General features: G+C 45.1%; 1 protein-coding gene across 2 annotated transcripts in view; it reads right to left on the minus strand.

Moving 5' to 3' along the window:
* The window catches only part of LOC106806447 (caldesmon-like), a 29,223-nt gene that overhangs the window by 3,729 nt on the left and 13,752 nt on the right, over window positions 1–11,742 (minus strand). The window contains exons 3-5 of one of the 2 annotated variants that reach the window (XM_014808385.1): window positions 7,624–7,769; window positions 6,527–6,718; window positions 2,226–2,378 (exon numbers count right to left, since the gene is read on the minus strand). In XM_014808385.1, coding sequence (XP_014663871.1) covers window positions 2,226–2,378; window positions 6,527–6,718; window positions 7,624–7,769 — 491 coding nt within the window. Of the gene's footprint in view, window positions 1–2,225; window positions 2,379–6,526; window positions 6,719–7,623; window positions 7,773–11,742 lie in introns of both variants that reach the window. The other variant, XM_014808384.1, reaches the window with a different exon arrangement.

An 11,742-nucleotide genomic window follows, 5' to 3' on the forward strand; every position in this document is an offset into this window, starting at 1 on the left:
GAAGAGGGAAAGAGAGAGAGGGAAAATGGGAGAGGGTAAGAGAGGTGCAGAAAGGGAGAATGGAAGAGGGGAAAAGGGTAAGAGAGAGAGAGAGAGAGAGAAAGGAGGGAGAATGGGAGAGGGGAAGAGGGAAAGAGAGAGAGGGAAAATGGGAGAGGGTAAGAGAGGTGGAGAGAGGGAGAATGGGAGAAGTGAAAAGGGTAAGCAAGAGAGGTGGAGAGAGGGAGAATGGGAGAGGAGAAGAGGGAAAGAGAGAGAGGTGGAGAGAGGGAGAATGGGAGAGGAGAAGAGGGAAAGAGAGAGAGAGAGAGAGAGAGAGAGAGAGAGAGAGAGAGAGAGGTGGAGAGAGGAGAAGAGGGAAAGAGAGAGGTGGAGAGAGGAGAAGAGGGAAAGAGAGAGAGGTGGAGAGAGGGAAGGCAGTCTCACAAATGTGGACGTGTATCAAATTTTGAATCAAGCCCCCACATTCAAACCTCCCCTCCCCTCCCCTCCCATATTGCTTAAACGACAAGGAGGGATGCGTGGGGCTGCTCCCTTGTCGTCACGCTTAGCCGGATCGTGAAAACCCGCAGCGCAATGACTCACGCGTCTGTCTCGCGACACTATGACGCGGATCGTAACGTCGCCGGCTGCACAAGCCGCTCGTATTGATCGCACGGCTTTGCTGCAGCAAAATCCACCGCAAGCTGATACTGTGCCGCCTACACCACTGTCGCAAAACGATCGGCAGTTTATAATCCTGTCTGGCGAGAGGGAGCGAGAGAGTCAGACAGACAGAGAGAGAGAGGGTGAGAGAGGAGGGAATGAGGGAGAGAGGAGGGAATGAGGGAGAGAGAGAGGGGGAGAGGGAGAGAGAGAGGTGGGAGAGAGAGAGGGATAGAGAGAAGAGGAAGAGAGGGAGGACGGGAGGAAGGGGAGGGAGGGAGGGAGGACGGGAGGAAGGGGAGGGAGGGAGGGAGGGGGGAGGGAGAGAGAGAGAGAGATAGATAGATGCTTGTTAGCTAGCATTTTGGCAAACAAACACCGGTCTGTCTCGACACACGCTGTGCAGGCACTCGTGTGCGGTGACCACGCCCCATGACACACGCAAAGAAACGTCACGAGACAAACAGAATTAATTCCTAATCAATATAACTGTCTGCCATCCATAAAACATGCATTAATTACCCTCTAAAGTTTTTCTACACAAGTATTTCATCATGTATGCACAGTGCACACAATACAAACCAGTTTTCCCCCCAACAATGAGGTATGAGGTAATGAGGTATTATAGAATGAAACACATTAATGGCATAATGCAATACATAAACACGGCAAGACAGTATAGAATTTTGTTAACAGAAAAGCCATGCCAAGATGGATATTCATTATAAAAAGAAATCCCTACACCTTAAATAGTCAGAAATACTAGTTATATTGTAACTTATTTTTCGTGACAATTAAAAAAAAGAGTTGTTAGTATTAAGCATATTACATATAGAACCACACAACAATTTTTGTTAATAGTCATTCAAGCCACTCTCTAAAATGTATATTCATTAACCAAAACCACTGGCACCTGACGTGGACATAGCAGTAATCTTGCCAACATGTACGAAGTTAGTACAGCAGATTTAATAACACATTATTAACACACCTGTCACACCACTACATCTTCTACAGTCATTTACTTGAAGTAGATGAAGTAGAGTTCTACAGTCAAGTAGACAAACAGAAGGAGCGGTACAAAAGGTAGGTATGAAAAAGTAGTAATTGAATGAAAAATGTAACGACGCAGTGGGTAACCACATAAGGAAGACCTGCTCGACTAATCTACACAAAAACGACGCACACGACAGTTAGACGGAGTTAGTGAAACAGTGCCATCGATGCAGTGATGTGCACACTTCCTAGTCACACCCTGATCACTTCACGGCCACACACCCGCCACAAACCAGCCACACGCTGGCCAGACATTGGTCACAAACTGGCCACAAACCAGTCACACCCTGACCACTTCACGGCCACAAACCAGCCACACGCTGGCCAGACATTGGACACAAACTGGCTACAAATCCAGTCACACCCTGACCACTTCACGGCCACAAACCAACCACACCGGCCACACGCTCATGCAGTGCGTCGCCCACACACCGGTGTGTGAGGTGTGCAGTGCGTCGCACGCACACACAGCTCACGGCGGCTGCGCGAGGTGCGTGACGGCGGCGGCGGCGGCGACAGCTTACGTGTTCTTTCAGCTTGCTCATCACGCTGCGTATCTGCGCGCAGCGATTCTCCTCCGCCGCCTCCAGCTTCTTGTCGATCTGCATGCGGTGCTTCGTCGACATCGCATCCACGTACTTCTCCCCGGCAAGCCGAACCTCCTCCACGTGTCGCTCCTATGGGGCGCCACCGTGGCACGCGCGGGTTTGTCGACGACGCGTCAGGGCCGACAGTGGGTTGGGACGGGGAAATCATGCAGCGAAAAAACAAAAACAAAAGGAAATTAAGATGCGGCGTTACGTTCGCAAATGCGCTGCCATAGAAACGATCGATCGGGAGAACAAATGCAAGAAATAACAAATGCAAATGAGTACGACGCAATGGGGAGAATTACAACTAAAAGCACAATAAACAATATATTAAAGCCGTGCTTTGTAAATTATGTATTGGACTCGTGCAAGCAACCTACACATTGGCAAAACTGAAATGCTATTATGTCCTGTCCTCATAGAACAGTACGGCCATATAAACAGCAACAGGGGGAAACGAAGTGGAGGCACACTGCATTAGTGTAAGTGCACCACTGGTACACGCAAGTAAGTGTCATTACGACCGTATGCCATTTACCGGCCATATGCTACCGACAGGCGCCGGCCTTACACAAGATTTATCACTCAAAAGGAATACTATCAGTCGCTATTACCACAGAATATTGCTGAAGCTAGTAATGAACTGATGGTGATAAATCACTGAATCATTGAGTACAAATCCTATGAGTCACAGTGTGAGAGGCAACAAGATAGCTACAGCGTAGGAGGCAGCGGGATAGCTACAGCGTGAGAGGCAGCGGGATAGCTACAGCGTGGGAGGCAGCAGTATAGCTACAGCGTGGGAGGCAGCGGGATAGCTACAGCGTGGGAGGCAGCGGGATAGCTACAGCGTGGGAGGCAGCGGGATAGCTACAGCGTGGGAGGCAGCAGGATAGCTACAGCGTGGAATTCAGCGGGATAGCTACAGCATGGGAGGCAGGATACTGAGGATAGACAGCGTGTTGGGGATGAGTGAGACAGATCGCAGACGCAGACACACTCAAATGCTAATCACAAATCCAATATCAGCTTGCGAGCAGACGGTCCGCCGCTTACAGCCTGTACACCAAGAGCATCTATACAAAGAACACCCGCAAAGAAAAAGTCATCCTGTTTCAGACAAAGTCGATGACGAGAGTGATAGCAATTCACATGACATCAGAAAGAAGTCATAATATTAGGTAGACGACACTAAGGCTTGGCAATATTACATATATGATTCCAGAATACTTATATGCATGAGGAATATAATTTAAATCTTTGTTCACAATTTTAGAACGAATATTACAACCCCCTACAATGCAGTGATAGTTTCCTTAAAACCTTAGCATGGACACACATACATTAGGCTCATCACTAAATCCATTAAAGCCAATTACTGACTGCACGAAATAAGATTTCTAATAAAAAATCGATGAGCGACATTGCATTACAAACGTCATGCAACTAACTAAGACCGATCAAAGTTCACGCCTTTCATGCGGTTTTTTTAGCGATGTGACGCATCCCCCACGTGAGACACAATATTTGCTGGCTTTTCGCGAGACAGGCGACCCACAACGCGACCCTTCTCTGGGGAAAGGGCTGTAGCATCTCCCCTCACGGTCGCCCACACAGATTTAACGTTTTAACCCGCCTATTAACCAGCCTCACCTTCGATGCTTAAAATCACCAACCTAGCCCACCAGCAAAGTCTACAGATTCTTAATTATCTTCCTGAGATCCACACTGTAGATGAGGATACCCATTCCCCCACATGATACATTTCAAACAATTTGCAAATATTCGAAAGTATGCATAGAGCACTCATTGCAATTTCACCACAATTCATGTCAATTTATATGTAAAACCATAGGGCCCAATAAAGAGTTCAATGTTTGATTAGGCATTTGAAGTATTTATGCAAGTATTCAACCAATAACCATTTGACAATTGTTCCTCATTCCACATATAAGTCCAGTACTTGAAACGATGCAGCAATAACGTATTCCTCAACGTTTGTCAATGGCATACCATCGGAGTAATTTCCATTCAGTTACTATCGCTTCGAGCCTTCGAGTCTCAAGCATTAGTCTCGATGACTAAGCAATGCAGTTTGGCCGCCAGCCTCAGCAAGTAGCTCTGACACTGAGTCATGTAGCGGCATCCATGAATTTCAGCCTAACGGCACGCCGCCACGCTCTTTAAATGAAACTAGACTGCCACATCCCGCAACCAGCGTGGCGCACGCAGCGGCTTTTCACGCGAGCAGCTACGGCGCGCCAGGCACTATCGATCTTACACGAACACACACGAGGGGATAGGAACGCAACAAAAATTCGAATGCAAAATTCGTGAAACACCGCGACAATCAGAGCAATAATAGCAGGTGGAGTAATCAGCTTGCATACAAGCTCCTCTCATCGAACGAACACGAGCAGAGATGCCAACACATTAGAAGCAATCTGTAGTTTCTGGCCATCAAATTAGTAGTTCGAGGGTCACGTTTTTGCTAGGGGGGGTCCGGCATGCCCCCCAGAAAATTTTTGATTCTGAGATGCAATTTCCTGCATTCTGAGGGTCAAAAATGACAATAAATTGACAAAAAATAAAAAATTTCGATCACAGTGAAATTCGTAGTTTTATACAAACTGGTCGTAGTGGTGCAAAAGGAATAGAAATTCGTATAAAATACGGATAAATCGTAGTGGTTGGCATCTCTGCACAAGGCATCGTCATCCGATTCGATTATCCAGTGTCTGGCTACAAGAGGCCATCGTCTCACAGAAGATTCCCCCAGTATTGTAAGCACCGGGGTGTGGAAATCCGTACCGTGCGTGACCGATACAGCACTACAGTCGTCGTGCAGCCAGCGGCAGAGTTAATGACATCTCTAAACAGGGTATTAGCCAGGAATGAGTATTGTGGGATGCAGAAAAAATATTTGGGAGTGCAATTTTTTTGTACGTGTCTTTAGATCAATATTTTAGGCCGTGCTACACATTTGTGGCCGTGCAGTTTCAAAACTGACCGTGCAAACCACGGCTGCACGGCTCGCTGGCTAATACGTTGTCTCTAAACGACGGCCAGCGCTGCTGCGAAGGGAACGGGAGTTCGCACGAGGTTACACCGGCATGCAGCGGTCAGGTCGTCCGCGCTGCGACCTCAAGGAAACTAGGTATCCCTCAAATGAAGGAAGTAATCCTTAAAGGGAACGTTTACTCTAGGTTCTAGGGTTATTTTCAGTTAATTTAGGTTAAAATTAAGCTACATAAAAAGTGTTCTGGTTCAATCACCATTAAAAATATTATTCAAAAATGTTTTAAAACTAACGACTACAGTTTGATTACAACGACGGTGGCGCCACTCAAAGCGCACGATCTGATAAGTTGCGCAAAACCACTTTTCAGCCAAGGGCTACAGACCGAGTGTTTCTTATTTATTAATTTAAAATCAAAAGGATTGTAATATCTTATAAACGACATATAGTTTCAGTTATAATCTGGATAAATTTGCCATAAAATGAATATCGTTTGATTAAATAGCATTTAGGTATAAATATAATTGCACTTTTGTGATTAGCCCTCGGTCTGTAACGTGCAAAATAAATTGTCAAATATACGCAACTTTTTCGGTGTGGCAGCACGGTCGCGGGTGTCATGGCGCCGTTCAAATTTCGTAGCGTTGATGTGTAATTAATTATAACAATTAAATTTGGGTATCTGGTAACAAATACGTGTGGGTATAGACGATTTGTTATACAATAAGTACAGTTGTATGCAGAAAAATCCTAGTCTACTATCCCTTTAAAGAGAGGAAGTAGTCCTTAAAGGTAGGAATTACTACTGAAAGGGAGGTACTCGTTTAAAAGGAGGAGGTACCATTTAAAGCAATGACTTCACACGGTTTTACTAACCGTTCTCATATTTTCTTGACCGTTCTAATACTTAGTGTATATCATATACTATATACTATCATATATATAGTATAGTATATCTATAATAATATACTAGTATATTTTCAGGGAGAGCGACAGAGAGAGAGAGAGAGAGCGAGCGAGAGAAAAAGAGAGAAAGTGACAGAGAGAGAGAAGAAAAACGAGAGAGAAGAGTGAGAGAGAGAGAGAGAGAGAGAGAGAGAGAGAGAAGAGAAGAGAGAGACGAGAGAGAGAGAGAGAGAGAGAGAGACAGAGAAGAGGAGAGAGAGAGAGAGAGAGAGAGAGAGAGAGAGAGAGAGAGAGTGGAGGAGGTACGTACGTGCTCCTTCAGGCGATCCTGCAGGGCTCGGAACTGCGCCTCACGCTTCTCCTTGTTCGCCTCCATCTTCTTCTGCAGCTTCGCCTCAGCCTCAGCAACAAACTTCTCCTCCTCCTCAGCCTTCTTCGCCTGCGCCTGCTCGGCCTTCGCGAGCTTGTCCGACAGCGATGTCAGCTTGGATGCCTCCAGCGACTGCAGCAGAGCGAACGCACGCGCGGGATTAGTGACAAACACACTAAATACATGTGCATCAATATATGATTGAAAAATTTCATCGGATCTTTATAGTTCACAGGAAAATCAGTATATATATTATATACGTGTGTGCGTGTGTATATATATATTTATATATATAAGACATAGCTGACATACGCACGCACACACACACACACGTATTAGACCAGATTGTGTAGCCAAGAATACAGTGGAGGTGTTATGGGGTACTGGGTGGTTCATTCAAATGGCAGTTACATGGTGAATCTTCTTTATAATGGAAACCTTCCTATGAAGAACGCTTTTCGGGTTTCCCTCGTGTGACCATTACATACAGATTAGACTGCTGACCATTGTATATATATATAGGCTGTTATGTGCTGAAAGAGGTTCAGGTCAGAGAACAGCGTTTAAGTTAATCTAAGAGTCATCCAGCAATTACAAAGTCCGGCCTGCCTTAACGAGCGACGATCAGAATAGACTCTCTCATTACTTCGCTGTCAGAGCACGCAGACTGGCCGGACAGGGTTGACAGGGGGCAGGGGGTTGATAGGGGACAGGGAATTCATAGGGGGTTGATAGGGAAGAGGGGGTTTGCAGGTGGTTGACAAATGGTTGACAGGGGACAGGGGGTTTGCAGGGTGTTGGGAGGTGGTTCGCAGGGGGTTGACAGAGGGTCCGCAAGGGATTGGGAGGGGGTTGACAGGGGGTTCGGAAGGGATTGGGCGATGGTTTGCAGGGGGTTGACAGGTATTTCGCAAGGGATTGAGAAGGGGTTTGCAGGGGGTACGCAGGGGGTTCGCAGAGGGTTGACGGGTGGTTGACAGGTGGTTGACAGGGGACTCGCAGGGGGCTGGCCTGGGGTTCGTGCGTAACTGCCATACCTTCCTTCGCTCCTCAGCAGCCAGCAGCCTGCTCGATATGTCGTCCATGCTCAAAACCTTCCTCTTTGGCGGGCTGTTGGGCCGCGGCGACGATGCCGGCGCGAGGATGACGTCAAACGCCATGTTGCCATTGTTCGATGCCTTCACTTCTGAAATGCACGTCGGCACAATATTAGGTTTGCGCATATACGCACGTCTATGCAGCCACGTTTTAGAAACTTCATGACGGGGGACAGTGTCGAATGTAGAGGGAATCCCAACCAACATGACCAAGTATTTTGAACAAGACACACGAACAATGTGTGAACAAGGCACACGAACAATGCTCCAAAAATTTAGATTTTCCCAATTTTACAAACGCGACCTGCCTGAACCAAATGGTTTGCGTGTTCCAAACAATCTTACCTGCATGCGAAATTTTGTGACCTATTACGGCTGCAAACCAATTTAGTTGAAGGGAGCTTCGCCAGGCCACGACCTACGCTGACGTTCTGGTGACACCAAACATAAGACATGGCATGGCCTATCACGCTGGCTTTGTAGATCTCTGCCAGTGTTGTGATCAGTGACCACTCGAAGGGTTGAGAACCCCAAATCCACATGGCATGCAACGTTCCCCCCATCGATCTCACATCACACGCAATTAACAAATTGCAAATTAACCCTGCCACAATTGAGGACATCGATTTCTTGTTTGCCAATATCAGATGGTCATGGCAAAATACAACATAAAATGATTAGCTTTAAACCATATAATTACACGAAATATAATTATTGTTAGTGTAATTACTGTAAATACATATCGACATATCTACATATCGACCCAACCCTAGAATGACACAAAACTGTGTCATACTCCCTATAAACCTGAAAACACCCCAGGTATATGAATATAAATAAATCACGGGCATCGTATGGACCGGAAGTTAAGCACAGCTGTTAATTATATTATTGTTTGTTAGTAAAAGAGCAGTTCCACTGGCAGGAGTTGAGAGGGAGTACAGTGTTATTACCACTGGCTTCATCTTAAATCTTCTTTGCTCTTATGTGCCAGTAATAATAGATATTATTCTGCCCTATTTGCGACTCGACTCTCGAGTAACACACCTTTCCTAGATGAGTATGAGTCATCAGTACCCGGAGACCACGATGACTCAAGTGTTGTTGATAATGCTGCATGGCTTTGGCACATGCCACCTCATCTACACGAGAACCTAGCAATTCTGCTAAGCCACGAACCACGGCTACTTCGATTAGCACTACAGGTTCATATATGGCTATATTAGCACTGCTAAGCAACCATGGCACCACAACAAATTTCCTCGTAACACAGACACGCAGGTAGGCATGCACACACACACACAAACACACGCACACGCACGCACGCACACACACAAACACGCACACGCACGCACGCACGCACGCACACACACACACACACACACACACACACACACCAAAAACCATCAATCTTGTTGCTGGTGGGAACAACATTGATTCGTTTCTTGTCCCCAAAAAGATTTCCACTGCATAAATGAATTATAGACGGCGTACGGAATTATCGTGCAAGCAGCTATAACAGCACATTATTATATTAGACACTCACACGCCACAGACCGTAGTGGATACAGAATATCGTTGAGTCATGCAGTGTCTATGACTATGAGAATGCTAGCCGTGTCAACCTCTGACGTGAAACAGCAGACTCCAGTCTGAACGAGATTACCATTATAGTTATACTGCTGCCGCAGTTGTTACGTCTGCCAGCGCTATAAATTCGACTGTCTTGTTGCCACGGTAACCAAATTTCTTTCCTTGGCTAGCACAATTATTATCGTTAACGTTCGAAAAGGAGAATGCCCTCAAAACAAGCCGGTCTCTGATATGGGGTCAAATTGGCATTGTGCATTAGTATTTCAAATTGGCAACATGAAGAATACCTGTGGCTATACCACTAAATTATACGTAATCACGGTTTTCATGTACATTTACGCGCAATGACGCATCTTTAGCAGTAAATGAACTAACCTGGTATTTTAACGTTGCAACTATTGAAAACTATCAATTGTTCAATGAACCATCGATTAAACATGTTTTACTTTGCCATTGATGCACTGCTATCCAGCCAGACTATTTCAATTAAAATCTATATTTTGATGCATCACTACACTCCTATTACTGTATGCCGTATGGCCTTCTATTGTGCATACTTATTGGCTTTCTTCCCTCTATATGAACTCACCTGACAGAACAAACACCTATATTGCCTATTATTGCAAATATTTATTGTTTGCAAAAAATCACAATCAATAGTTTTAATTCGTGAAATCGGAAATTAATGAATGAGGCTGAATCTCATGGGACAATAATTGTTTTCATTATTATAATTGTATAATATTTCACCTAAAATCATTGCCAATATTGATATTTATGTAATAACAAGGACATACACTATACTATACAAGACACACATCACATATATATATATATATTACATGCAAACCACGTTATTTAGAGACAGTACACCAACCCCAATACTACAAGCACTAGTAATGTCCCCCACCACTTTAAATGTATGAGGTCACATTAAATGTTTAGGTTATGAATCTTAACTTACGTTCGCTAAACTTAATAATCTTCAATTCTAAAGAGTGGCAGTTGGAACTGGTAGGTAAAACTATAAAGAGAAAGAGAGAACAAAGATATTTGTAACTTTCTTGGCTTACGACTTTAGCCAAGTTACTGATTTCATGAATAACAACTAATTAAAACATGCGCAGATGGCAATTTGTAATTTGACACGTTCTTTTGGCAATTGAAAGGTCATGCTTGTGTAAATATATAAGACACATTGGAGTTTTTCCTGTTGCAAATCCCGTTTCCTGCCCATTTCACGATCCAAACGCCATCGCGGAGGACATGCAGCCAGCCAGGCAGCCAGCCAGACACCTACGAATATGTGGGGTTGGGTGGCAGCTGCGAGGGCGCCAGACACGACAAATCAATAATTCGTTTAAGCCGATAATGGACACACATACGAAAGGACCTTTACTACTGCACGCACAATTTAATTTTCCTGGAAATGATTGCCCTCTTCATTTTTCCCTGATTCGAGAGGCCTGAATATAAGTGATATGATGCTAAGTCTAGTGACCCACAGAAATCTAGAAAAGAACTACGCTGGAAATACCTGTTGAAAAATCACCTGCGAAAATCACAAGTGTAATACAAGTGTAAACTTCACATTACGATTAGAAATCACGCAGAGATGAAATATCACCACACATTTGCTATCTCTACACGTTAAATCTCATACTCAATGCACGTAAAAATGTTTCTTCGATCCCTCGTGAAAAGCCACAGCATGTTTGGTGGAAACAATATACCTTCTACCTGAAAAGGATCCACACAGCATCACGACAACGGGCTTGACCTTTGACCTTGATCACATACTAACATTCATGCGATTCAGGTTTAATTCCGTCTTCTGCACTACACTTCTGTGCGATCAGCCGATGCAATCACTTACAGATCAGCAGGAGGGATTTCTCTCCAATTACATATTAAATTTCACAACAGTAGAAACGCAGATGCAGAAAATAAACTCTGCGACTAACAAACCTGTCAATAAACAACGGATTTCCAGATCAACACTGTGCCACACCATGCTGACCGACTCTCGTAGGCTACTGTCACACTCACGCACACGCGCACGCACACGCACGCACGCACGACCATGTTACCTATCTTCATGTTCATGAATCGAGGATTTGCATTGTCAGCCGACGCGCTCTTTCTCAACAGCGGCCTCTGGTATTCGTGCCGGCACGAACAGCAGGCGATCGAGGACACTTGCCACAGACCACTTTTTAGGTAGTCCCACACGGGGTATCCTATAACTGTCAGGTGTTGACAAGGTGCGCGGAGAGAGAGAGAGAGAGAGAGAGAGAGAGAGAGAGGAGAGAGAGGAGAGAGAGAGAGAGAGAGAGAGAGAGAGAGAGAGAGAGAGAGAGAGAGAGAGAGAGAGAGAGAGAGAGAGAGAGAGAGAGAGAGAGAGAGAGAGAGAGAGAGAGAGAGAGAGAGAGAGAGAGACGAGAGAGAGAGACGACGACGACGACG

This window comes from Priapulus caudatus, unplaced genomic scaffold, assembly GCF_000485595.1.
Source record: "Priapulus caudatus unplaced genomic scaffold, Priapulus_caudatus-5.0.1 Scaffold160, whole genome shotgun sequence".
Classification (NCBI taxonomy): Eukaryota; Metazoa; Priapulida; class Priapulimorpha; order Priapulimorphida; family Priapulidae; genus Priapulus; species Priapulus caudatus.